This window comes from Ornithodoros turicata, chromosome 3 (assembly GCF_037126465.1).
Source record: "Ornithodoros turicata isolate Travis chromosome 3, ASM3712646v1, whole genome shotgun sequence".
NCBI lineage: Eukaryota > Metazoa > Arthropoda > Arachnida > Ixodida > Argasidae > Ornithodoros > Ornithodoros turicata.
Window position 1 is genome coordinate 24,844,973 of NC_088203.1, and position 27,824 is coordinate 24,872,796.

The 27,824-nt window shown below is 48.8% G+C and overlaps 4 protein-coding genes across 4 annotated transcripts in view; 2 read left to right on the forward strand and 2 right to left on the reverse strand.

The window, feature by feature from the left end:
- The window catches only part of LOC135390066 (leucine-rich repeat neuronal protein 1-like), a 174,340-nt gene that overhangs the window by 49,397 nt on the left and 97,119 nt on the right, over positions 1-27,824 (reverse strand). The window lies entirely within an intron of this gene.
- On the forward strand, positions 3,272-7,062 carry LOC135389220 (zinc finger BED domain-containing protein 4-like). Its single transcript, XM_064619285.1, has 3 exons — positions 3,272-3,404; positions 5,400-5,989; positions 6,076-7,062. Exons 1-3 carry the CDS (start codon positions 3,272-3,274, stop codon positions 7,060-7,062), a joined length of 1,710 nt encoding a protein of 569 aa, XP_064475355.1.
- Positions 8,853-9,716, forward strand: LOC135389221 (uncharacterized). Its single transcript, XM_064619286.1, has one exon. It carries the CDS (start codon positions 8,853-8,855, stop codon positions 9,714-9,716), a length of 864 nt encoding a protein of 287 aa, XP_064475356.1.
- Positions 21,962-24,042, reverse strand: LOC135390064 (polypeptide N-acetylgalactosaminyltransferase 5-like). Its single transcript, XM_064620074.1, has one exon. It carries the CDS (start codon positions 23,964-23,966, stop codon positions 22,158-22,160), a length of 1,809 nt encoding a protein of 602 aa, XP_064476144.1. The 5' UTR covers positions 23,967-24,042; the 3' UTR covers positions 21,962-22,157.

Consider the following 27,824-nt stretch of genomic DNA (forward strand, 5'->3'; position numbering starts at 1 on the left):
ATTTCGAGCTAATTGATTTGCCGGAGGAGAACTGTTTCAAATCGCAATTTCCCTATGAATTTCACATGAATCAACGCGGTCATTCCGGGAGAAAAACAGCCGTTCATGACGTGCCATTTCCATCTCATGGGAATACCAGCGCAGTAACGTCTAGCGAAATTGTGTAAACAACGCTCGCTAGCTCCAAAAGCTCTTTTCCCAAACGTAAAACAAAACAAAACATGCGTTGTCACTCCCAAGAGAAATTAAAAAGTTTTGTTTTAACTTCCATTCTTTCTTACACCCGTGTGCTCCACATAACTGATCTCCCCAAGGAGCTGCGTTGCGTCGTGCTACCGCGGCTTTGTAATCCTGCCAAGTTCGTCCACGCCTTTCCCCTATTTCCTCTTCTCTCCTTGTTTCCGTAGCACAGGAGGGATATTTGCCTTGCGATCACCAAGCCCAATGACCCGAGGAATTATCGGGAACAGAGCCTTTTCTGCCGTGCTGACGTCCCAGTTGGCTGGCGCCACCAAACGGGGGTTTCGGGGCCCCTCCCCTTCTCCCTATTCGGGATAAATGAGGATAAATTTGTTCTGCATCGTATAGCCGGCTCTGCGAGCCTTGGAGCGTTGTCATGTAACGATAGAGGGAAGAGTTTGTCTGAGTCGGAAGCATTTGGGGGATTTCTAGGAATGGGAGATTGGCGATGAATTAGATACGCTGGTGACATCTTGTTGTATTTTGTTTTTAGACTATGTACTAGGGTCCTGTGGTATCGGGTTTTATGTTTTTCGAAAATAGGGAGTAACTTCGTTTTATTTCAGGAGCCGTAAACCAGGATAAAATCCGGTGATATCGGGTTGATTTTCTGGTAACAAAAATAGAAACAAAAAAAGCGCTTCTCGCATTTTAGGTGGACATAAAATGCGGAACAGCTGTGCTCAATTTCTAACTTTATGCTTAGTGTTCTCCGGTCGCCGTATTGGTGGTTGAATCTGCACTTCGCAAAGTTTTTTTTTTTTTTTCATGTTTCACCCGAACTGATGATGATGCAAATCGGGGGTAATAACGCATTTTACGGGGTTTTACCCTAACACATAGGGCCCTATGTATGACCTTTGGTGGCGCAGAGAGGACACTTCGTAGTCAATGGCGCACATAGACTCGCAATGTGCTTGTAATGAAATGTCTAATTTTTCTGCTTGATGCGTTCGCGTAAACCAGAAGAATTTGAAAGCTGAAAATTAGAAAAAGCAGAAAAACTAAGTGTCCATTCACACGATGCAACTTTTTGCTGGTTCCCGCTCGGTTCCCGCAACAGTTTCGCGCAACCGAAGTTGCACCAATCAATCAATCAATCAATATATCAAATCAATCAAATAGAGTTTATTGTTGACCAAACAATATGCATACATTTAATATACAGATAGAGGTCCTATAGTTAAAAAGTAGTTTCAGGACCTCCTACTATTAACACAATTTGAACAGCAAGCAACAGAGGGGGCGTACCAAATGAGAATTTTAAGAATGTATCAGAGTATTAAAGAAAATCAGTTTGAAGAAAACATAGTAAGGCAGTCCTACAGGCTGGAAAGTTCGTGATGCTCCTAATATGTAATGGTAATGATTTCCATGTTTTAGCAAAGTAGTTAGTGAAAGTAAAATCGGCATAGTTCGTTCTGGATGTTTGTCCAAATAGGTAATAGTAAGAGTAGTAGGTAATAGTAATAGTTAATAGTTTGACCAAATAGGTCACTTTCACACGTCGAGCAACTCGGAACGTCGTAGTGGCCACCGAGCTCGCCAGATCGCGCGACAAAACATCATTGTCATTATTTTCATTCAATCGCACTGCGATTTCCACCCGTTCAGGCTTCAATCTGCTGCGACTTCCAGAACTTCCAATGGTCAGTGATAATTTCATCGTCCCGCGCACTGCCGCTGCAACAACTGACACATGGAAGTTTCGCCACGGAAGTTGCGCATCGCAGCCAGTCGTTCTGATTGGACGCGCTTGGAAGGAGGAGCCATGTGATTGACAGGTTGAACCTAGAGTTGCAGGAGAAATCGCTCGTGGAGCGACCGCCTGTACAACTCCTGCAACTCGGGTTGCGCAACCAGAGCTTCGCCGTTCACACGGTGCAACCTGGTGACGCAACTAAAGTTTTGTTGTCATTGAATAACCCTAACAAACGGTGTATATACAGTGTTCCAATGCTTTCTCAGACAGGTGGTAGTTTCTCTCACGTGGTACAAATTTTAGCAGAATCAGATTACTGGTATCGTATATCCGATACAGTCAGCTATCGATTTATTTCAGGTATTTGATGTATTTTATTTTTCCAGTGCCCATGAACAACAAGCTATCTGCGTTTGTTTTCCTGTATTGTGTGTCAACGGTTAACGTCCCTTGAAGAATAATTCATAAGTCGAGGTTTTGAGCAAGGAATAGGAAATGTCTTGGCACAGAGGGCACTGTTCAGGGACTTCGCCAATCGAGGGCTGACTGTATCTAGTAGCCATCCACGTTGGGTACGCTAGCTACAAAGCTTGCCCCAAGCAGCACAATGTACTGAAAGTCGAGTGCAATAGGGGTGGACGGTATGTGTCTTATCAATGTTCTTTAGCTTCACGAGTCTGTTCAAGGTCTTCCACCTACCCGTCCACCCCTATTGCACTCGACTTTCAGTACATTTTGCTGCTTGGGGCTGTATTCATAGCAATGCACTTAGATACAAAAAAGAGAGATAAAAAAGGAAGTGACTCCATCTTTAGGCATTGTGTCAAACGCGTTTCAATGCGGTAGTTTATGGGGTTATCGTTGGCGGGAAATTTTGGTCAGGTTGTTACTGCCACGTGAGCCTACACGATGATTAGCCCTCTAATCCAAACGCTTTCAAGCTCGAAGCACTGTCGTTTCTGCCCTTCACTGCGCTTCTTCCCTTTGGTCGTTCACTGTCGATACTGTCGTTTCATGCCCTGACTGTAACGGGGTGTGATAGTATCTGAAATTGTTTTCGCAAATCAAGGATCAACATAGTATACCTTTCCGCTGGCTCTACTGGTCTTTCCACAGCTGCGATGCTTGATTTGTTCAGGTATTCTGAATCTCGCCAAATGACATGGAGGATATAACGTGATATATGACGTCATTGAGCACGGCACCGTACGAACGGTGCTGATTTGCTGACTCCTCTAAAGCTTCAAATGAAATTTCACAAAAGCATCAGTGCACGCGGTGCTCTAATCATGCTGGATTAATGCAAGGGGGACTGGGCGGAGGTTGTCGATGAAGCTCTGTTGTGCTTCACCTGGCAAGGATGCAGCTTTCATTACCATAAACAGCTACGTCGCTGCTAGCTCTGCAGACGGCCAGAAGCCTGTTGTGTACCAAGCGTTACGCATGAAGGCCACAACTTCTGGCAAGGAAAAGCAATGGCAAATTGGCGACAGCGCTCGGGGCCCTCTCACTCAATGTACAGTGTATTTTATTACTGTTGACAGCTGTGATTTGCATCGCAATGCTACACGAAGCTGTTCATACCTCTTATGATAATATAATTACTGAATACACATAAACCGAAATGATACATGCAGGAATATTGCGTTGCATGCGCCGTAAATCATAGACGGAGAGTTTTCAATCCGCCGGAGGGGGCTGGGGCACAGTGCCCCCCTTCCCGGCGGAAATGCTTCAGGCTACGGGGTACTTTGGCCCCACTTCATGCACAGGGGTCGAGTGTGGGTGCACAGGATTTTGTGTAATTATAGGCAAATTTTTCCTATAATTCAGCTAGCATGCGATTTTTCGGATATCACTTGTAACGCTCATCTTGAGTGTCAGCTGGGTAGACATTTCGGAGGGGGCCTGCCCCCACCCCTCCCCCGGAATTTTTCCGGGGGAGGGGCAGGCCCCGCAGCCTCTCAGCAGTCGTATATATTTCGCTAAACGGTGCATCCTGTGCATGGACATTTCGTTCTAATCGTACGCATTTAGTTGCACGTCTTGTGTGCATGTAATGTTTAGTGTGGAGTAATGTGAGGTAATGATTTTCCGCAAAACAAATAATGCCTATATATACATAAGTGCACTGTTTCGTAACAAGGCCCACAATTGCCTGTAAAATCTGATTGCTCACACTGTACGTGTAACCTATCGTGTGGCACCAATCCATCATAATCGGTAGCAGTACTCATGGTACCATGACACCATTAATCACTAGAAAGAGCATGCTTTTTTTAATTATCTCTACGACACTCGCAACAATAGGTTTGTCAATCGTCATTGAAGGTGTAGAGATGCGGACAACAATTCTCTGAAGTACGCACGACTCAAGTCATATACGTAACATAGACAGTTGCCTTTGACGTGCATAGAAATATCGTTAGCCGTAAGGGTATACATTGCGGCAGTTCACGTCAATTACATTGACAATATCATGCGCTACTCGAAATCATTACTAAACTAACGCGGAACATAACGTTCCATTACGCTTTAGAAGAATTTATAGCTGGAACCACTGTGCTCTGCAAAAGCAAACAAACGACTCGCAAAAATAATAAATAAAAAACATGATGGACTGTGGCGCCCTCTACACCACTTCTACGTCCAGGAACTTGAACCCATCCCTCTACGCGGAACGCTTCTAGCCGTCGAATTTATCGTAGATGCGCGTACGAAGAAAAGTGCGAACCTCGGGGGCTGTATCATAAATATCCAAAAGTTTCCCGGGGCTCCAACATCACAAAAAAACAAAAAAACAAAGAAAAAAAATGAAACGGCTGACGCGTCTCTTTTGTTACGTTCCTTCGTAAATTCTGCCGGGATGGAGGTATGTCTAATATAACGAGAATTATGAAACCTCTCTCAAAGGTTTGTTGATACGGCAGAGCGGAACGATTCGCGTCTGGTAGCGAAAGTGAGGCCTGAACATGTTTATGAGGATTGTACATAACTCTCCGAGGAACGAAAAGAGGGGGTATTCACTTGCAATGTTCGCTTTAGACCGCATGAAAGCGCGATATAGAATGTTGCATTGTTGGAAGAAAGTATTACGTTTAGGGGTGGTGCGAATATTCGAAATTTCGAATACGAATCGAATATTAAATCTGAATTATTCGTATTCGAATCAAGGGCTAAGTATTCGAAAATTTTCGAATATTCGAAACCGTTTTCGGGTGTATCGGAGATATAAAAAAAATTGCAAAATATAACGCTCGAAGTCATCGCAAGAGCACGGCACTCCGTGGAACACGGTTTCGGTTTTCGCATAGTTTCGCTTTTGTTTCAACCGAATTGTCATCGGCATTTCAATATGGCTGCCACTCTCGTGTTCGCGGTGGGCTTGTCTTCCATGTTTGAACTCTGCACTGGTCAAGCGTGAACGCAGTTTGTTTCGCCTGTTCCACCTTTCAAGTTCAAGACGTGCGAGACACGTCCGACGCTGAGGATGACGTCGAACCCTCTGTTACGAAGCTCAAAGAACGCAGCAGCATCTGGAAGTACTTTCGCCGAGCTACTCGTTCATCGGCGGAGTGTGATGCATGCAAGTTCGTATTGCAAACGCCGACAGGCACAACGACGCCTCTCGTAAACCACCTTAAGCGTCATCCTGCCCTTTTGAAGGAGTATAACGACCTACAACAAAAGGCCAACGCAAAGGCATCCAAAAGAGATCAGCCTACGCTCAAAGGCTTGCTACGTGGTACGGAGCCTCTGCCGGCGAAGAAGAGATGCGCTCTCAACAGCAAGCTAACAGCAATGGTGGCCCTTGACCTTCAGCCGTACAGTATTGTGGAGGGCCGTGGATTCAGAGAACTGATGTCGGAGGCCGTCCCAAGTTACCGCTTGCCGTGCAGATCTACGCTGTCGCGAGGCATGGTGGCGAGGCTCTATGATGACACCCGAAGCAAAGTAAAGTCGAAGCTGAAGAAAGCCTTAGAGGGTGGCCACGTGAGCGTTGCGTTCACTAGCGACATGTGGACGTCGCGCGCTAATGAGAGTTACGTGAGTTTCACTTGCCATTTGCTTACGCGAAACTTTCAAATGAAACGCTTCACGCTAAATACGCGTCCCATTACCGGGGCTCATAGTGCTGGCAACATCGCAGCTGCATCGCAGGAAATGTGTTCAGAGTGGGAGATCCCAGGCGGATGGGATGCGTGAAGTTCATTGTTACGGACAACGGGCGGAACATTCGTGCTGCGGTGAGGCAGCTTCCTTGGAGCGAAAGGGCGTGCTTTGCACACACCTTGCAACTTGCTATCAATGATTCACGAGCATGCATCCCGGCTGTCGACCAACTTTCCAAGCGGGCACGACACATTGTAGGACATTACAAGCATAGTTCATCAGCACAAAAACAGCTCGACGAGTATCAACCTCGCAAAGGTCAATCGGTGTTGCGGCTAGTCCAAGATATCGTGACAAGGTGGAACAGTCAGTACCTAATGCTGTCTCGGCTGCTTGAACTGAAGGAGGCAGTTACTGTTGAACTTGCAACGTCTGACAGTGCCATCGATGGACTCGCGGCAACTGAGTGGAAACATGCCTCTGAGCTTGTGGAGGCTCTGAGACCATTGTTCGATGCCACAGTCACAGCAAGCACAGAACAGTACCCTTCGCTATCGTCTCAGATTCCAATGATTTTCGGCATCCTGCACTGTCTCGACAATATGAGTGATACATCAGGGTTTTCTAAAAATTTCGCGAAGTGTATCAGGGTAAGGTTCCCAGTCTATGACCAAGATAAAGAGGCATGCCTCGCAATGTTCCTAGACCCACGGTTTAAGTCAACCATTTTCAAGAAGGACGCACACAAGCTGAAATGGTTGGAAGGACTTATATTGGACGAACTAAACGCCCATGCCACATGGTCTGAACTAGAAGGTGAGCTCACCGACTTCGAGCAAAGTGCAAACAATGTTGCAGCCACCTCATCACAGGTGTGGAATGCATTTGACAACTTGGCAAACTCAGACGAAGTGTTTGAACCAGATAGAGAAATTGAAGGATATGCAAATGATGTGCTGTTGAAAAGGGACTTGAGTCCCTGTCAGTGGTGGCAGACGACAGGTTGATTCAGCTACCCACACCTTGCACAACTTTGCTACCGTTACTTGGCGATCCCAGCTACCTCCGTGCCAAGTGAGAGGGCATTCTCTGCTGCCGGGGCTGTGGTGTGTGCACGAAGGGAACGTCTGTTGCCTGAGCACGTGGAATAGCTAGTCTTTCTTCATAATAATTTGTGAAATTTCAACTTCTTTTGTGTTGTGTGTGTTGAACTTGCAAGTTTGAGCCCCAAAACAGGGCTACGGTCAATTGACAATTACTAGTCACTTCATTTAGTTTCTTTTACAGTGCATGAAAAATTTGAAAGTTCCGTAGTCCATGAAAATAAAAACACGATCGTTACTTCATAACAATTGCTTTTGTCTACTATGCTCCATGCATGTACACATACTGTATGTCGATGATTCGATATTCGATTTGATGTTCGACCAAAATTATTCGTATTCGATTCGAAATCAGAAATCCACTATTCGCACATCCCTAATTACGTTACATCCTGTTGTTGTTGTACGTGTCCAAGATCATGGCTTCGTGCTCGTGGATCTTGTCCACCAACTTGCTTGGTAGTATGCCATTTTATCTGCCAACGTGGTGTAACTGGTATCCTATCTTACTGATAAACAGACATGCTGAATATCACGTCTCACCACTGTCACTCGATGCCTCTTTGTCAGTACCGTCAATGACTTAAAGTGGATTGGAACTTGGGAGGTACCCGGGTTCGAATCCCGGTGCCGGCTTTGCTGTCTCGGAATATTCCTGGGTTTTCCTCAGACGCTGTCAGACATATGTTTGCACAGTTCCCTCAGAAGTCAGCCCAGGACGCACATTTCCCGGTTAGTCGTGACGTTGCCCATCTCTCTGAGGTCGACGGCGACGAGCACTGTCATCACTACTACCATTACCACCACTCTTAAAGTGTCACTAACTCACTGTGTGGACTCATATCTCATCAATTCAAAATCCTGCCGAATTTATGTCAATGGAGTCTGTGCTTCTCACACTGTATTCTCTGAAAATATTATTTCGATATGTAACGCGAAAGTATCATAATGTCTGTCATTTCTAGTTTTGACAAGTACGATGCCATGATGTGCCCATGCAAAACCCGCGTGTCTGGCAACATTGGTCCTCGAAGCTCGATTTCCATCTCCTCACCACAGCTGCTATCTGTCTTCCAACGTGGGGCGGAGAGCGCAGCAGAGCGCCGAATGACGCCACAGCTGCGATGACGTCAAAATCCGAAGCTATGCGGTTTCGCGTGTCCTTTCGAAAATTCGTGGGAGGGGGTGATGTTGGCTGACAACATTTGTATTTTGCGTGCCGAGTCTTCGAGCGAAGTTTATTCATAACACGAAATATAACTTTTATATATGAATCATATATATAATTGGTATTACAATAAGTCGGAATATCATAACAGATATCATAACATCCTCAACGTAAGGTACCTTCTCACTATCCCAATTCGTTGTTGGCATATCCAATGAGCGTACGCGATTTTCGTTCGTTTTCAGCAATGCCGTTATTTCATTTTATTTTTTTCTTTACATTTTGATCCACAGCCAGGTTTGTTTGCTTATGCCACGTATGCCGATGTTACATTGTAGCAGCATCGTCATCATCATCCCCCGCGCACCAATGATCAAGGCGCGCGGGTAATAAAACACGACTGCACAGCCAGCTCGGGCCGTTGTTCGGCTGGCCGGTCTTTCCTCACGTCTGTGTACTGTCTTGTGCCTCTAGCACTACATTGGTGACCCGGACGTGATTCGAACAATCCCAACCCTCTCCGACGATGTCTCAAGGCGACAACGCGGCGCCATCATCACCACACGTAACCGCTGTCGCCGTCAAACTACCTCCATTCTGGGACCGCAATCCAGCCATTTGGTTTGCCCAAGCCGAAGCGCAGTTTCATCTGTCCGGCATCACTTCCCAGACCACCCGGTTCTACAACGTCATCTCGGCTCTGTCTCCAACCGCCGCCGAAGAGGTGCACGATCTCATCACCTCCCCACCACCCGAGCACCCGTACGACCGACTTAAGGCTGCTTTGCTCAAACGCACTTCCACATCGGACCGCGAACGTCTCAGGCAGTTGTTATCTGCAGAAGAGCTCGGCGATAGGCGTCCAACGCAGCTTTTACGTCGGATGAAGCAGCTTTTGGGAGACGACGTTTCCGCAGCCGGTGACCGATTCCTGCACCAACTTTTCATGCAACGCCTGCCAACTAACGTCCAAATGGTTCTGGCCACCGCGTCGAACCTACCCCTGGACGAGCTTGCCTCCCTTGCTGACGCGGTCATGGAAGTCGCCTCACCACACCAAGTCAGCGTCCTTGAGCGACCTGCGGCTTTACAGAACGCCACTCCTCCGCCACAGGCCGACCATCGTTCCCCCCTTTCTCCACCCGACATTCAGGTGATGGCGCAGCAGATCAGCCACCTCACGCAGCTTGTCGCGTCACTTGTCACCCGCCCGCGATCCCCAAGTCCGCGCCGCCCTCGACACCGCCGAGGCCCCCCGTCGGAACGCCGATCGCGCTCTCGGTCGGACAGTTCAGGTGGCCTCTGCTGGTACCACCGTCGCTTTGGTGCGAACGCCAATCATTGCCTGCTTCCTTGTACCTGGACGGGAAACCCGCCGGCCTCCCACTAATGGCGGCAAGTGGACCCGGCCTTGACGACAGCCGCCTCTTTCACATCGTCGACCGTGCCAATGGCACTCGGTTCCTCGTCGACACAGGGGCTGAGGTCAGCGTCATTCCTGCCAGCAGCAGCTTTTCCCGATCTCGACAACCCTGCTTCTCCCTCAAGGCCGCTAACGCTTCTACTATCCCCGTCTACGGCCAGAAATCTCTCACCCTAAATATCGGGCTGCGAAGAGATTTCCGGTGGCTTTTCCTCGTAGCAGACGTCACCCAAGCAATTCTGGGAGCTGACTTCTTGAATCATTTTAAGCTGCTCGTCGATGTCAACGGGAAGCGCCTGATAGACCGTACCACTTCCTTATCTGTTCACGGCCTCACACTGCCTATTTCTCCATTGCGCGTCTCGTCCTGCTGTGCTCCAGACTTGCCCTTCGCCTCCATATTGAAGGAGTACCCGGCTCTTACCAAACCGCCGGACTGGACCAAGCCTGTGCAGCATGACGTCCTCCACTACGTCACCACCCGTGGCCCACCAGTCCATTTCCGCCCGCGTCGCCTAGCACCCGAAAAGTTCCAAGTAGCGAAAGCCGAGTTTGATCATATGCTGGAGCTCGGCATAATTCGACCATCATCCAGCATGTGGGCCTCGCCATTACATATGGTGCCGAAAAAGACCGGCGACTGGCGCCCGTGCGGCGACTACCGTGCCCTGAACCGAGAGACGCTTCCAGACCGATACCCCATCCCCCATATTTTAGACTTCGCTGCACAGCTGGAAGGCGCCAATACATTTTCCAAGATCGACCTCGTTCGTGCCTATCACCAGGTTCCCATGGCCGAAGAGGACATCCCTAAAACAGCCATTACCACCCCTTTTGGCCTGTTTGAATTTCTCAGGATGCCCTTCGGATTGAGGAATGCCGCCCAGACCTTTCAGAGGTTCGTTGACAACATCATCCGCGGGCTTCCTTTTGTTTATGCCTATATTGACGATATCCTCGTCGCAAGCCGCTCTCCTGCAGAACATGAGCAACATCTACGCGCGCTTTTCTCCCGCCTACAAGACAGCGGCGTTATCATTCACGCGGCGAAGAGCGAATTCGGCGTTTCGGAGCTCGATTTCCTTGGCCACCACGTCGACTCCCAAGGAATCAGGCCACTACCAACTAGAGTCGCCGCCATTAGAGATTTTCCTTTGCCCACTTCGGTGACCAAGCTACGCCAGTTCTTGGGCTTCATAAATTTCTATCGGCGCTTTATACCATCCTGTGCCTCCAAGCTCCGCCCTCTCGAAGCCCTGCTCACTACCAAGCGCGACAGATCTCCTTCTCGTTTACTGTGGACACAAGAAGCTACCGCTGCATTTGAGAGCATCAAGCAGGAAATTGCATCCGTGTCGCTTCTGTTCCACCCACGCCACGACGCCCCAACCTCGCTCATGGTGGACGCGTCCAGCGTAGCCGTTGGCGCCGTTCTCCAACAACATGTGTCCGGGGCCTGGCGACCGCTGGCCTTCTTCTCCCGTAAACTTAAGCCCCAGGAGACGCGGTACAGCACGTTCGGCAGAGAGCTTCTCGCCGTGTACCTGTCAATCAAGCACTTTCGTCACTTCTTGGAAGGTCGCACATTTACGGTATTCACGGACCACAAACCCCTCGTCCACGCGTTCTCCTCCGCCAGCACCACATATAGTCCCCGGGAACTTCGACACCTTGCATTCGTGGCAGAGTTCAGCACCGACATCCAGCACATCAGTGGTGCCGACAATTTGGTAGCTGACGCCCTCAGTCGTGTCAGCACGATCGGCATACCGACCTCCCCACCGTCTCTCGACGATTTGGCGCAAGCCCAACTCACCGACGATGAGCTGGCACAGTACCGCGCCAACCCCACATCCGCTTTAACAATTGACGACGTCGCCTTACCTGGCTCGGTCCGGCCTCTCGCCTGCGATACATCTCAAGGTCGGCCACGGCCTTTCGTTCCCGCATCACTCCGACGTCAACTCTTCCAAGCCTACCACGACCTTTCCCATCCCGGCATACGCGCCTCGCAAAGCCTGCTTACCCAACGATACGTCTGGCCCAACATGCGCAAGCAAATCAAGCACTGGGTGCAGACCTGTCTTTCTTGTCAGCGTTGCAAGATACAGAGACACACCCACCGACCCCCATCCCAGTTCCTTCCCCCCGACGACCGCTTCGCGCATATCCATTTGGACCTCGTGGGACCACTCCCAATCTGCGACGGTCACCGCTACATGCTCACTATCGTTGACCGCTTCACCCGTTGGCCAGAAGCAACCCCGGTCCCCGACGCCACCGCGGCCACCGTCGCTTCGGCCCTCCTAACAACATGGGTGTCGCGGTACGGCGTTCCTTCCATCATCACGACGGACCGCGGCGCCCAATTTGAGTCCGCCCTCTTCACCAGCCTCACCAACATACTGGGCGCCAGACGGATTCGTACTACCGCGTACCACCCGGCCTCCAATGGCATGGTGGAGCGGCTTCACCGTCAGCTAAAAGCCGCCCTCCGGGCGTCGCCTCAAGTCCCGTGGACCGAAGTTCTCCCCATTGTCCTTCTCGGGATCCGATCGGCTTTCAAACCCGACTTGGGTTGCTCAACAGCCGAGTTGGTCTATGGAACCTCATTGCGACTCCCCGGCGACCTCATCTCTGCCGCAGCGAACCCCGCAGCCGTACCACCAGCCGGCTATGTGTCCCGCCTACGAGACACGATGAATGCTCTTCGTCCCAGCCCCACCCGCACACCACGCATTGCCACCGGTTTCCAGCACCCCGCCCTCGAAACATGCTCGCATGTTTTCCTTCGGTGCGACGCCGTGAGGAAACCCTTGCAACAACCCTACTCTGGTCCTCACGCCGTACAGCACAGAGCCTCCACCCACTACACCATCCTGGTCAGCGGCCGAGAACAAACTGTCGCGCTGGAACGTCTCAAGCCAGCTTTCCTCGAGGCCCCTCAAGAAACATCCAACGCTTGCTCCATCGGTGTTTCTCCGGACCTGGAACTTGGCAATCCCACTAGCCCTCCCCATCGACCCCCCCTCCAGTCCTGCTGCCCGCCGCAACAACCGCAAATGCACCCTCGCCCCCGAGTTTCCTGGGCACCACACCTCCACATCGCTCATTACCTTCCGGCCACTCGCTAGGGGGGGAGCCCTGTAGCAGCATCGTCATCATCATCCCCCGCGCACCAATGATCAAGGCGCGCGGGTAATAAAACACGACTGCACAGCCAGCTCGGGCCGTTGTTCGGCTGGCCGGTCTTTCCTCACGTCTGTGTACTGTCTTGTGCCTCTAGCACTACAACATAATGGTATTGTTTGCCCTGATCTTAACATTTTTACTTGTTGATAGTGACATGTTATAATACTTACTGCCAATCCCTTTGCGTCATATATATTGCTTCAATCTGGCTATCCGCTTTTGACCTGCCAATCTGTTCCGTATACTCACCGCTGTTTGTTTCTTTGTGTGGAATAAGAGTGGTTAGCCGAGAAAAATTGGCTTGCTGCTCTACGTTGAGTGATTTGTGTTGTTGATTCGTGTGTTACTTCTCTACTTGGGCTCAGCCGTTGACAGGTACCAGACAACAATAAAATCAATCAACCAATGAGCACAACGAAACTCAACTCGCTCCCAACTCAACCTGCATACCGTTTCAATAATAACTAATATACCCGAATCGATCTTTACTGACCTTCAAGACTCACCCCAGTTCAACTTGACACCAATCTACACGTCCATATCTTATTCACAGCATATTTCGGGCAGTTTGGTTTTTCCTTGCGACCATTAAAAAGAACGCTAGCCGCCCGCACTTTTCGTGGCGCGTCGCATACGCTTATCGCGCACCATTCCACCACCCTCTCCCTCCATATCCGTCGACTCTCCACAACAACCCACCGCAAGAAGAGCAAAATTCCCACAAATGATGCCATGGCGTTCTCTTTGTGCCTTCTCCCGTATACGCACACCAACAAAAAGGAAAGGTCTCAGTCGAAGCAGAGACGCCGGGGCTCTTGGCGGGCGCAAGTTTTGACATAACGCAGATAACGCAGCTAGCGTAAGAACGCCAGACGTCTAGTGGGCTCTGTGCGGCGCGCTGTGTTTCTATTCTGGCTCTGACTCTTCGGAGCAACGTGGGAGGAACTATGCTGTGCGTTTCTGGCGTCATTATCGTTGTGCAAGATCGGGTACAGCGTCGAAAACGCCAGCGACATCTGTGTACGGACGTAACTTCCTGTGACAACAGTGACGTCACTGATGACGGTGATGGCGGTGTAAACCACTTATCGTTAGAAAGTGTTTCACAACCATTTTTTTTTATGATTACCCATAATATGGCGACGTTTAGAATGATGCGGGAACTTGATAGACATCTATGACGAAATGTAACAAAATATATAGAAGCATACGTGACGAGCTTCGCAATGATGTGTATAGAGCTAATCGAAATTGATCAGGTTCGTACAAAGCTCCACTATGCACATTAAACAGTATGCGCTGACAACTGAACATGTGCCAAGTGACGCTCAGGAGCCTAACCAATATGTAGACCACTAGCAGCGACACACCCCGGATGCCTTTTTTTTTTTTTTTGGTGCCGCAAATGTTTTACTAAAAATCTGTGAGAGCCCCAGATATGCCGCTTTTCGCATCTAACATACCTCGCCTGGCTGACATCTTTCCTAGCCGGTCGCATCAGCATTCGATGACTAATTAATTAAAGTCCGATAACAACTTCTTAACTGACGAGTTTTAGGAAAAACTGAGATTGCCGGATTAAAGGCCATCGTAGTCGAAAGCTATTCCAGCTCTCAACGATTTCGAAGTGTTTCTGTGCTTTAAGATACGAGCAGTTTTTGTTTGCGATGCAAATGAGCCTACACCGAAAATGCGCGCCTCACGAATGCATCATCTACGCCGACAGAGGCTTATCTGGGCCTGAAAGCGCTTTATCTGGCCAGCAGCAGGTCGGCAACTACTCCAGTCATCTCCATCGCTTCAAATCACGTGGCCTTGTGACGTGGAATGAGCGCTGTGCTCCCTGCGTTCCCAGTCGTCGTGGTTTCGGCTCATTTGCATATCAAAATACGGGGATGGACATCGTACGTGTGTGTTTCAGGATTTGTTAGCCGTGGAATGGCTTTCAAGGGGGACAGTCTCCGATTCTGCTATCTCGCTTTTGCCCGAAATCCCCTAATCATTCTCCCGAGTTCATTAAATAATTTTTACGTAATTAGTCATATTGTAGTTGCATACTTTCCTGGAGAGGATGTTCACCCGGCCCTATAACTAAATTGCAGAAAGGACATATGACCTGATCTCATAGATTTTTAATAAAAAATATGCGGCACATAAAAAAGACACCCTGTTTGGCGGCAGTAGTATTGAAGAACAAGCACAATTTATAGAACCTTCCGTACCATTCCGGTAGCGCAATTCCGCAACGATCTTTGAATCGACGCTGCGAATACGGATTGGGAATAGGACGGCTCTGAATCGTTGGAAACGGGTGAAAACCGAATCAACGAGCAAACATCGAGAAATTGAATCCATAAGTTGATAACATAGTTGAAGATCATTCTTGTATAAGAACATTGCAAAGTAGGCGTTAGCAGCATGCCATTGAGCTTGCGGAACAGACAAATGGACATAATACCAAGCGAACAGCACAAGAAAAGGCTCAACCAAGCAACGAAAGTTTCAATACAGCAGGCACAAATTTCCAACATTAAGAGACTGGTGAAGGTAAAGATCTCTACAGGATCCAGTCCGATTCTGAACTCAACGTACCGTTCATATACGTGCGATATTCGCTCCTGCAAAGACGGTAGAGCGGCGTTCCCTTTCCTGTGCTCGTTGTGCCTCGTCTTGTGCTGTTCGTTTTGCGTTCTGTTCCATTTGTGTTTTCCCCCAAGCCCAGGGACACGTTGCCAATGTCAAGTAAGCCTCAACTAGTGTGCATATTACTTTCATGTTGCAAGGTTGATTCAGTTATACCCCTGTCACACGGGGAAACTGAATGTCATTTCCAACGAACGGCATTCGTAAGAATGTCATTTGTTCACTGCTACACGGGTACCCCGAATGACATTACACGCGACTGACATTCGATCAGCGAATGTGTTCGAGGAACTCATTCACTCTTCCCCCTCGCACCAACTGCATACCCTGGACGGCAGAGAGGCAGTGAGAAACAACAACGTCAAGCAATGTTGCGTCAAGCGTCAAGCAACGTCAAGCAACGGAAAGCAGATGTAAAGCAATGTTGACACCATACTACCAAACTACTCTCCTCCGCTGTCAACACGGACGCCATGCTCGCCATGCTTGCCATGCTCAGCGCTATGGCGTACATCATGGCAGGAGTTTCGCCTACAGCCACTGTAGTTCCAGCCGTATCAGCTGTTGCGCGTGGGGAAAAAGAACGGACCCAGTGGACAGATCACGAGACAGATCAGCCGTTGCGCGTGGCATTGGTCATCGCCGGCCGCAAAATCGTTCTCAGCGCGATCAGCCATCTTGTTTGGTGACCTCCTCCGTCCAGATGCGTACTCGACGTGGCTTCGGGCTTGTACGGCATGCAAAGCACGGACTCAAAGCAAAGCGCAGGTTCGAGGGCGCGATGTTGAACGCAGTTTTCAGAAGCACGCAAAAATACATAAAGATTGAGTGCATGCAGAGTCGTATGAAGCTGTCCAACTATTCCACGAATCGCCATTATCATCACCACGGAATGTCATTTCCCTTTGCCATGTAGCTACGCCTAGCTTTTGCGAATGACGTTCATACGAATGTCGTTCGTTGGGAATGACATTCAGTTTCAGAGTGTGACAGGGGTATTAGACACGGGTGACACCACAACTGGGACCTCCAACTAGGGCTGAATCCAGACCCGTGCTTCTTCTTCATCATTTTTTTTTAGAGGGGAGCGGTTTTATTGTCGCTGCGCGTAACCGGGGAGGGAAGGAAATCCAATGTGTAGCGTAGCGTTATTTGGGGAGGGGGGGACCGCCCAACCAGCTCCATCCTCCTTTTGGAACCGCCGCAGCCTCCAACAACAGCTACCCCGTAGAATCGTACACTGAAATTTATGCTCATCTACAGAAGAAACTCACAAGTTCAGGATCCACGTCCTTCGGATTAAGGACAGGAAGCGCAAAACAGGCGTCCCGTCATAAACCCTGCCGCCCACCATTACGCTGATGACAGAGATCTGAGTGAGGATTAGTTTATCGGCTAAAGAACGACCTTCTTTGTAAGATGAAGCACACTTTCTATGGGAAGACGTGCACATTTCCTTAATGGCAGTTAGCGGGATTAGACAGGGAACACGACATTCGCGGTACTTAAGCCGGCTGCTTCTGGTCCGGGAACATCCGGTTGAGAAAGTGAGATATGGGCGCCACGCAGGGGCTGTCAGACGCAGTGCCGTTTCTCCGCCTTTATGGGAAAAGGCACAAACGGAAATGGGAGGAGAAGGCAAATAAACTTCGTAGAATTATGAAGTGCGCAGTCGTTTCTCATTCCTAACCTAGTCTGTTTTATACATTTGACGAGGCCGTTGTGGATAAGAAGTCACCGTCCAGCAACTTGCCCACCTTCAGCAACCGCCGCTTCAGATACAACCGATGTAACAGTTCAGTGTCACTGGGGACTAAAAAATTATATTTAGTTTGTTTCGTATTGCAAGTCAGTCGTGCTCAAAGATGGCAGTCAAAGTATGAATGCATGAACGTGAACGGTGATCATGGCGCCCTTCCATAAACTTTCGAAAGAGCCCGCGAAATTTAATTGTTTCTGATTCTCCATGTATAGTCGACTTCATCCGGAGCTCGCGCGTCAGCTTTATAAGTAATAGCGAGTGTCTTCGCTCACCGCTTCGCTTTGGAAGATGCAGATTGCCTGCAGCTGTATTGAGGAGACGGTAGTAGACGTTCAAGGAGCGAGGTTGCCAGATTCCCTGGTCGATTGAGCTCGTCGTGACGTCATACCTCTCAAAATTAGGAATTGATTCGATTATACTTGCACTACAGAAGATGTGGGTTCGACTCCTACAGCGGGCTAACGTTTTCAGTGACTTTCATCTTTCATCAGATAATGTATGCTGTGTTTGCTCGATACTGCTATGAAACAGTGCCCCCGATCGGAGGGAACGTCCTAATTCCTTGTCGACGGAATTATTTCTCACGGCAAAGCTGGTGTCCCCAGATGTCGCTCGCAGTTTTTATGTAAAACATCCGAGTGAGTAAAAGCGTGCGCTCGCTGGTGGCAGGGTAGTCAAAGCCGTGCTGAAGACTGAAAGGTGGTGGGTTCGGAGAATCCTACCACCTGCTGTGCTGTTTGAGGTTTCCCCAGGTTCTTTCGAGCAGACTTTCCAGACAAACGTCGGCGCAGTTTCCCCTGAAGGCGGCCCAGGACACGTACAAGCCCCTGTCCTCCAATCCTTCTTGCTGTCCTCTCTCCATCTGTTCACGTCTGCATGCCACTCGTAGTCATAGTTGCTTCCCGGGGCTAACACGGAATAAAAACAAACATACACTCTAAATCCGGCACCCGATATGTACCGCATGAAAGAGGACCCGCACCTGGGCAAAGCGGTACACATGAGGTACAGTCCTCAACCAGCAGGTACAGTTCGCGACCACTGCGAAATTCAAACGGTACAAGGGTTCCGAGACCCATCCGTACTGGCTAGGTACCTTTTAAGCGCAGTCTATAGCAGCTGTACCTCATGTGTACCGCGTGTTTCCGGCGCATGAGTACGAACGCCTTCTCACGATATCCATGCGCTGCAAAGATATTTCGTGTGATTCCGAATACCAGTCAATAAATTCCCGTATGCAGCAGTGCCATAATGGATGAGCACTATCATTCTGTCAAGAAGTGCAATAACTAGAACCCGTGACCGTGAGGGATCGCACGTTTGGAAAGAATGCGTTTCTTGCAACCGCTGCAAATCAGTTTGTTTTGAAACGTCGGAGAGCGAGGACGAGTCTGCTCGGTCTTCGAAGAAATTCGTTGGACGCTTTCAAGATTGGAGTCATTTAAGGTGCGTATTATATCCCTGAAGTAATTATTCGTCTGCACGACGCATTTTCGTTCATCTTCCCTCTGATTCCCAATGGTCCTGATCACCGGCAGGCTAGACACAACGACTGAAGGACGGAGACAACGAACTTTGTGCTTCATGCACGAACGTTGATGCGTGAATTAGAGGAGCCTAGATTGCACTTTACACCTGGATTACACAAGCAAGTAGGCACGTTTTTCAGGCAAGCTATTTCGGTTGTTGGATTTTTTTTACATTGTATTTTCTCCTAGGTTACGTCCAGGCGATGTCGTAAATGGGTGAGTCAATCGTCTACTGTGGTTGGTGTTACGTTCTGCGGAAGAAACGGAAGTTGGGAAAGAACAGCAATCCAAAGGCGTGGAAGAGATAAAGAAGTGTGACCACAGAGCAGCTGCAATGGTGAAGGAGAGATGCAGTGGTCGTTGTTCATCCATATACGTTGTGCCCCGTGTGTTTGGCGTTTGTGCATCATGACAGTGCACGCTCGCGATGGACAAGCATCACCCCTGAAATGGATATAATTTTCGAATAAAGGTATTTGTTTGTTATATTTATCGCGCAGCGTAGCTTCCTGGGGCTGCTAATATATCGTGGAGGAGGGGAACCACCCCGACGGGTAGGCCTAAATCGCTGCGGGCTATCCGTTTCATGTACCGCATGTGAGGGCGCATGTACCTCTTAATTTTAAGAGGTACATTTTTTTAAAAAATATACCTCTTGGCCAAGCGGTACTTAACCGTTACATATGCGTTACCTGATTTAGAGTGTATAACTCAGTATATAGTATAGGCTTACATACTGAACGAACGCTAAGAAAAGCACGGAGAGAACACACACGGGACACGCGTTTTTCCCGTATGTCTTCTGTCCCTGTGTTTCTTAGCGTGCGTTCAGTATGTCTACTTTTACCCAACACGCTGTTTCACAGCGACAGTTGTTAAGGGCTGAATTTCGTAAAGATGTTGTCCCGTACGTCGCGTCGCCGAAAACGCTTCTCTCTCTTAGCGCGAGATGAAGCGAAGAAAAGAGGAAAGGCGCGCGATGCGTACTGCCGGAGTGTCACGTTGGCTGTGACGCTGTCGTCACATGCCTCGTAGAAAAAAGTTGCACGGCGTTTCCCCGTTCACATGTGATGGCTTGTGAAGAGTTGCGAGCGCACGCGCTGGTTTCTCGTCGCCCACAGCAGCAGCAGCTGGGACTCGATTGCGTGTGTCAGCGGAGGTAATGGCGCAGGTGAACAGCGCCATTATGGGCTGTTCTAGGAAGCATTCGTACGGATGAAGATCTTGCTGCGGACGACATTCGACAGAGCGGACCATGTACGTATAGCGACAGGAAAGCTCAAATAAACAGTTCTGCCGATCTCGTTGATTTGGTGCCACCGTAACGCTGTATTCACACGAGTCAGGTTTCTGCCGGCAGCAAGTCGGGAAGGAGTGAGAGGATATGCGAGATAAACAAGGTCACTACGCGTCTGAAGACGCCCGCTCATTCTCTAGCATTCACACGAGTCAGTTTCCCGGCGGCTGTCAGTTTTCCGATCCCTTCTGTATTCGCGCTTGCATTTCGTCTGTGCCTAGCGTAGGATTGACCAATGAAAGAAAAAACTTATTGCACTTGCGCTCCTTGTGGAGGATGCTGAGTGCATTCACGTGAGAAACGGCACAGATATATGTGCGAAAGAATAGATTCCGAAAAAGCGCTATGGAATGTACAGTATTAACCCAAATCTCCGTGTGGACGACCCAAACGCCTGTCGGAGTATTTTGAGAAGAGACGTTGTCACATTCGGTTTTATTTTCCACGAATGAAGCGTATCTCGATGCTGAGCGCCAATATAGGCGCGATAGCGTCCCAACAAGTGATCGACTGGCGACAACGCTGTGATGTCGAGCTACAGGTAGTCAATAATTAATTAAATGAAGTAAAATAAAATAAATTTTTATTTTCCTTTCGGTAGGACGAGTAGCTTCCAATTATTACGGTTTTGTACATGTATTGGAAAGGTGCGAGCCAAATATTATGTGTAGTCAACGTTTGTCCAGGGAAAGAAATATCCGCGTTCATAAAATCCATACTTTGTATTCCGTACTTGTTTCGCCTCATGTAGAGAAAAAGCTTCCTTTGCGCACACTACATTGTAGGCTTCCATCTATGCATTGTATAATTGTTCCGACGCTGCTGCGCCGGTGTGTCGTTGCACCACTTTCGCGGTAAAGCCAGGCATCGTCGGCGTTCCAATTCAGAATTGGCCATAGTACAGTGAACGCCGTTGTATGGGACACATGCAGAGCATTCCTGATGAAATATAAAGCAAGCGCGATAAGCATCCGTTGAGTCACCTTCTCCTTCTACCGGCAGCAGACTGCGTCGGTCGTCAGAATCTATGCCGGGAGGACAAGATATCCGGCTGCCTCCGACTGCCGCTCCGGAGATCAGAAAGTGGTGACGTGGCGAAGGGCGCCGGTCACGTGGCACCAGAGAGCGATGACGTTCCCTGCCGCCTGAGCGTCAGCCGGCAGAAAACTGACTCGTGTGAATACAGGGTAACTTGCATCATGTGTGCCGGTTTGTTTCCATTTTTTTTCTTTAGTGTAGATTTGTTTCACTCACACAATCACAATGTAATTGTAGTTTCCACATGCGTTATATATTTTGGCGGACGTTGTCAACGTCGTGGTACAATGCAATACTCGCGACTGTCAATATAACATTCCACCGCACGCATGGTGAGCGTGGATTCAAGAGCGCTTGCATAATCTCCTGTAATCACCTCTGGTGTAAGCTTTCAAGTTCATCAAATTAAGTAGTCGTTGTTGTTCCGAGCACGGTAGGATTCGTTCTGCATGAGCGGATCCCTTCATGATCTACTTTGGGAGTCATTTAGTATTTGGTAGTACGTCCTGTATATTCTCACCTCGACTGGTTCACGTACCACAGAAGTAACTCTTTCCAAATAACACATTTACTGCAAGATCAGGTGCTGAAGTTAGGTGGTAGTTGTCTTACTACGTAATTGAGTGCACAAGAAAGAATTCGCTTCCTCCTCCCTCCTTCTCGTGCTTTTGCACTCCTATTTCTTAACGTGAACAATTACCGTAAGCCATGTCTAAACCTATGTTCACATCACACCCAAAATAAGTTGAACAATATAACGAACTATTTTATTTAGTTGGGCCCCATACCAAAGAAAAAAGTAGAAAAAAGAAAAGAAAAGAACACGTGTGCGTTGGCAAATGCGCGGTATTATTCGGGTGTGTCTTCAAGCTTGAAACATGAGGAATATCCTTGCCTTTTGGGCCCTTGGGTGTATTTAGAATAAATAAATAAATAAATAAACATATTCAAGGTTTTCTATAGTGTTGAAACTGCCATCGCTGCCTTCCAGTTTCGTTGCACCGTTCCATGCGGAGCTTTTTTGCATCTGAAGACATGCCTACACATTTCTTACTAATAACGTGGTATATCATTCCTGAATCATGATTATAGACCCATTGTTGATTTCCAAACCAGCCGTGACACCTATACAACATAACATCTTCACTTGTGCCATCATAGTCGAAGCAAGACTCGTCTCTGCGAATTTCGCCTGCGATTGTCAAATACCAGTTCTGATTGTTGCCTGGTCCGTGGCATCCATGCACTAAGATTGGTGCCCGTGGCCTCTCAGCTGGAAGGTCGACGCACAGGCGTCGTCGCTCCACCTGGGTCTGGATTTCCCCAGACGCTACTGCCTTGTCGGGAACGAACAACTCCGGGTAGACAGTGTCCAAGTACCAGCCGAACGACCTGCACCGTAGCTTGCGTCGTAGGGCCTTACGAGGTTCAACATCGCCGATGTCCCTGTCTACGCTCCCTATCCGTTCGTAGAAGTATTTGACATAATCATCCAGCCAGACTTCAGCTACACGCATAGAATTCCGTGTGAGGCGACTCAAGTCCAATGTACCCACGTTGGGATTCCGCGCGCGAAACACGTGGCCCACGCGAGCGCACGGCACTACCTCCAACGTTCCGCCACACATCCAGATCTTGAAGGAAAGTTCGAGGTTCTCGCCGCCCCAAATTTCGATGCCATCGTCGTACATCCCCAACTTCTCGAAGAAGGCCTTGTCTATGGCAAAGAGCCCGCCGGCCATTGTGGGACTTCGCAAGGGTTCCCAGGAGAATCGTCTCCGCTTCACTTCGCGTTCTGGAGCAACGTGCCATCTGAAGTTAAGACCCCAATCGAAACCTCCAACTTGGACAGTGTCATAATGACCCACGACGTACTGAAAGGTGTCGTCATTTATGGTGTCAATGACGGGGCACACAACAGTCGTCGGGTCGCGGCTTATCCGATCGAGGAGTGGCTCCAACCAACCACTGGTGCATTCGCAGTGGGAGTCGAGGAATGTGATGACAGCGCCAGTGGACACTGCTGTTCCGGCCATACGAGCTCGCGCGAGTCCTTCGCGCTTCTTCAACCTTAATAGTCGCACTTTTGGGAGGTGGGCTACATAGGCGTCCAGTTCTTCGCCTAAGTGTTTCATGTCCGAGAAGTCATCAACGAGGATGATCTCTCTCAACAATTGGCTCGGTGACCTGTGTATGACACTGTGGACTGTTCGAAGAAGCGTGCTCCAAGCCTCGTTGCGAAAGCAGATCACCACACTGGTGTCTGGAAGCTTTTCCGGGTACTTGAGATCGTGGCACGCCGGATGACGCGCATCAGGAAGACTTCTGATAGGAGAGATCTTGTCGCTCATAATTTGATTGAACGCGTGCAGCTTCCAGCCTTCTTTCACAGCCGTGTCATTCACAGTGGTGTGTCGCTCCGGTTTAAGTATCTTTGCCGGCAGATCCGCATTGCTCAGGCTTCGGTTTCCACCGACCAGCAGTATTTCAGTGTTCCGTGGCTTCACATTTTCTTGGAACTCGAGTGAAATACCACTGAGCTTTGCTTCGACCTTAGCGCTCTTTGGAGACCCGAACGATACATCGAGGGAAGAAAACGTATAGACGATTCTCGTGTTCTGCGAGCTGCGTTCTTGTCGCTGTATGTAGATGAGTTCTCGGATAGACCTTTGTTGGTCACCATACAGAAGCAGTACCGCAGCTATCCAAAGAATAGCCAATGATAAGGAGACTGCCGCCACTTGCCTGTGTTTCATAGGTAATATGTAAAGTTTTCGTCAAATTGTAGAAGCGCCCAACAGGTGATAATAACGGAACGAGCCATAAAAGACATTGACTTCTTCTTCAAAAATCAACTCAAAGCATTAGCCCGCGAATTCGTTTTCTTTTTTTTCGTCGGACGAAGCTAAAAACGGGAAAAATTAGTTTCTGAATGTCATCGATATTCGTCCCTCGTTAAGTGATAACAGTAGCCCTATTTTCATGCTCCCTGTTGGTCCGCCATATGTATGGTGATACGATCGCAGACGGCGTCTCTGGCCACTATCAAGCAACATACCTCAACGAAATGTTACGGACAGCATTTCAGGGGATATCGTAAAATGGGGTCCGGTTCTCGATGACAAAGGTACTCTAAATATAAGAACATTAAAACTTCCTACTTTATTTGTCATAAGCTTTCTCGTGGTGGAGCACGCTTCGTGAGGTGCCTGATACATAAGCGGTACATGGTACCTGACGAAGCGTAGTCCACCACGAGGAAGCTTGTACAAAACAATGCAAAAAGTTGGTGTTCTTGTATTTAGGAGCAGTTGAAAAATAAGTCATGTGAGCGACGGCGAGCACACGCCACGGAAGGCATTTTATCGCACGGGAACACGAGGCAGTGGTGCAGCCTGACCAAGACAACACCACCTAGATAGAGAAAGCTTGAGCGCTCGTCGACGTGACGTAACAATTAAGAGTCAGCCAGTCAGGATCGCGTTTTCAACGGCGGTAGCCAATCACGAACGTGTTTTCAGCGATCGTGGCCATGGAGCCGAGCCACCGCGTCGTCTGCGTCCTTTGCGAGTTGTGATTGAACGTCTGAACCGAATGGAAAACTGAGCGCAAATCCATCTCAATCTTTCTCAAAACTGATTTTCTGGAAAGCGTCTTGCACTTTTTGTCTAAATATGAGGGTCTGCAGGTTCCAGGTCAGCTGCAATCATCTGCGGGGTCCTGAATTCAAATAACGGTGAATAGCAGTAGCAGACGAATTCTGACTGCTAGAAAGAAGGAGGAGAGGCAACGCGCAGGCTTTCTCTACCCAGGTGGTGTTGACTAAGAGCTCAGCGGGTCCGGTGACGTTACACAGTAACACGGTATACTCCTGATTGCCAGATCACGTTCGGGGGCGCTGTTTCATATATGAAACAGCGCCCCCGAACAGAGGGAACGTCCCATTTCCGTTGTCTGCGGCGTTATTCGCGACGGCTAAGCGGATGTTCTCAGATGACGGTCGCAGTTTTTACATAAAACATCATGAATACATGAAGACCGGGAGGTGCTGGGTTCGAATCATACCACCACACTCTCAGAAAAAAAAGGTGTGAAAAAGTGGTAACTTCTATGGTTACCACCCAGACCAACATAGCGTCTGGCAAAGGGTGTAAAAGGGTGGTAAAAGCAGTCATCATATATCCAAATTGCTACAGAAAGGCGTACGCCCCCTCGCTCACCGAATCAGAAGTGGTAACCCTATCATTCGTGGCAGAGAGTGAGGTAACAGGTGACAACCTTTTAGGCACAACATATGGGACAAATATTACCTTCTAAGAGGTATAACCGCTGCACTTTTTTTTCTGAGAGTGCAGCTGTATGGTTTGAGGTTTTCCCTGGTTCTTTCGAGCAGACTTTCCGGACAAATGTCGGCACAGTTCCTCGTGAAGGCGGCCTAGGCGCATACTAACTCCCCTATCCTCCACTCCCTCCTGCTGTCCTCTCTCTATGTATCCACGTCTGCAAGCCGCTCATAGCCATAGTTGCTTCGCGACGCTAATACAGAGCAAAAACAAACATATAATTCAGTATCGTATAGGCTTACATAACGAACGCGAAGGGACACATGGACACAACACACACGGGTCAAGGGCTTGTCCCGTATGTGTGATGTCCGTGTGTTTCGTAGCGTTCGTTCAGTACGTTTACTTTTTTCTCAAAACGTTGTTTTTTTCAGCAACAGCTGTTAAAGCTCAGCTACGCCGATTTTGGAGTGTTACAGAATGGAACGGTACTCGCACGACGTGTTCATTAGGGAACACTGTCTATGTGTGCAAAATAGTTATCGCAAACTCTTCGCGGTTTTTGAAAAAAAAAAAAAGTGATTTTTTAGTTTCACCGACATTGCGTCTTGCGGCCCCTGTGTCGACGTCACACTCGTGGTAACGCCACCTAGATACAAAAGGCCTGCTTATTGCCTACCCTCCTTCCTTCGCTGCTTATTTACACATGGTAAACAAGACTTCCGTGCACGAGACTGTGCTTCTTCAGGTTACCAGTCTCGTGCACGAAAGTCTTGTTTACCATGTGTAAATAAATAAGTTGTTCCCACCGTTTAATATCACTCTTTGATTTACTCACCAGCGGCAACTTGACATCACCTATTTTTTTCTGTCTGGATATATATACGCAGAATCCCTCTGCTACTGCGATTCGCCGTTCTGCGAATTCAAGAACCCGCAAATGACAGCAGCCTACTTGGTACCTGTGAGTCCTGTATATTTAGACAAAAAGTGCAACACGCTTTCCAGAAAATCAGTTTTGAGAAATATTGGGGCCGTTTTGCCCTTTAGTACACGGGGACGTACAATCACCACTCGCAGACGACGGTGGTTCGCCTTCATGGCCACGACCGGTGAAAGCACGTTCGTGATTGGCTGCCGCCGTTGTAAGCACGATCCTGATTGGCTGACTATTAGTTGTTACGTCACGTCGACGAGTACGCAAGCTTTGGGTGGTGTTGCTCGTGGTGGGGGACATTTCCGCTTGAAATGACAGTTGGCTTGGTTTCTTACGGCGAGCCGGGCGGGGAACGGTTGTCTGCTGCGCTGGTGCGCAGGTTGAGTTTGAGGTGGTGATATAACAGTTCGCTATAGACCAATTTACGCGCGTGACGTCACGGCTTGCGGCGGCGCTGCAGTCAGCAGATCGTCTAATTGGTGTCAGCAAAACAGCAATTAATTGGAGTGATTGGAGTGATCGTTTTCATGCAAAGTGGGCATGCCGCAAAGTCGTGTATCCTTCGGGTACACAACGCAATAGGGCAAAGGGTGGCGAAATCACTTTTAATCAGTTTCCGCGCAACGCAGAACGACAAAATCGTTTGATTGTGAGTCGTCTCTGTGTGTTGGAATCGTCTTGATGGGTTCAATGGAAATATTCCCTGACATCGCCTTTGTGAGATTCCCTCACGATATCCGTGTACAAATTAACAGCGCTCACATGAATCGGTGCACGGTAGCAAATCAGCGCTGTGAAAAGCTCGCCTTAGGTGAAGTAATTGTGTGCTTCCAGTGACTTGTACGCTTGCACAGTATCAGCAGTGAACTGGCTCGGCGAAAATATTAGATAAACTACAATGCGATTGTGATCGGCGGCGTGTTTTGTGGCTGGGTTGTCCACCTGTCGATGTGCAGCGCAAAGGGATCGTCATGTTGTATACCTTTCATAAACAAGTTCGTCTTGTAGCAAACACTTGTCTCATTCCTTCAGAGCTGTAAATTATTCCGGGTATTGTGGAATGAAGCAGAGAGCGGCGTAACAGTGCAACACAGCCGATGTCGCACTTGCGGAAAGCATTCCCACGGCTGCGTTCAGTGTGTTTTGCGCACACCAACCCCGCGCATGCGCAGATGGCGCCTCTTGTTTGTAAACAGTACAGTGGTCTATTAGTGAGCAGTTATACTTCGTGACTTCGTTGAACCCACGAGGAACGTGAGTTTTCCTTCCTTCAGCTGCAAAGCAATTGCTACGCCAGTACATTTGATTTGTGGTCTGTGCTGCGTGCCGAAAATGATTGACTGAAACTCTCATTCATTTTCTCTCATTCACTCTCATTCTTGCAGCTCTCGGCT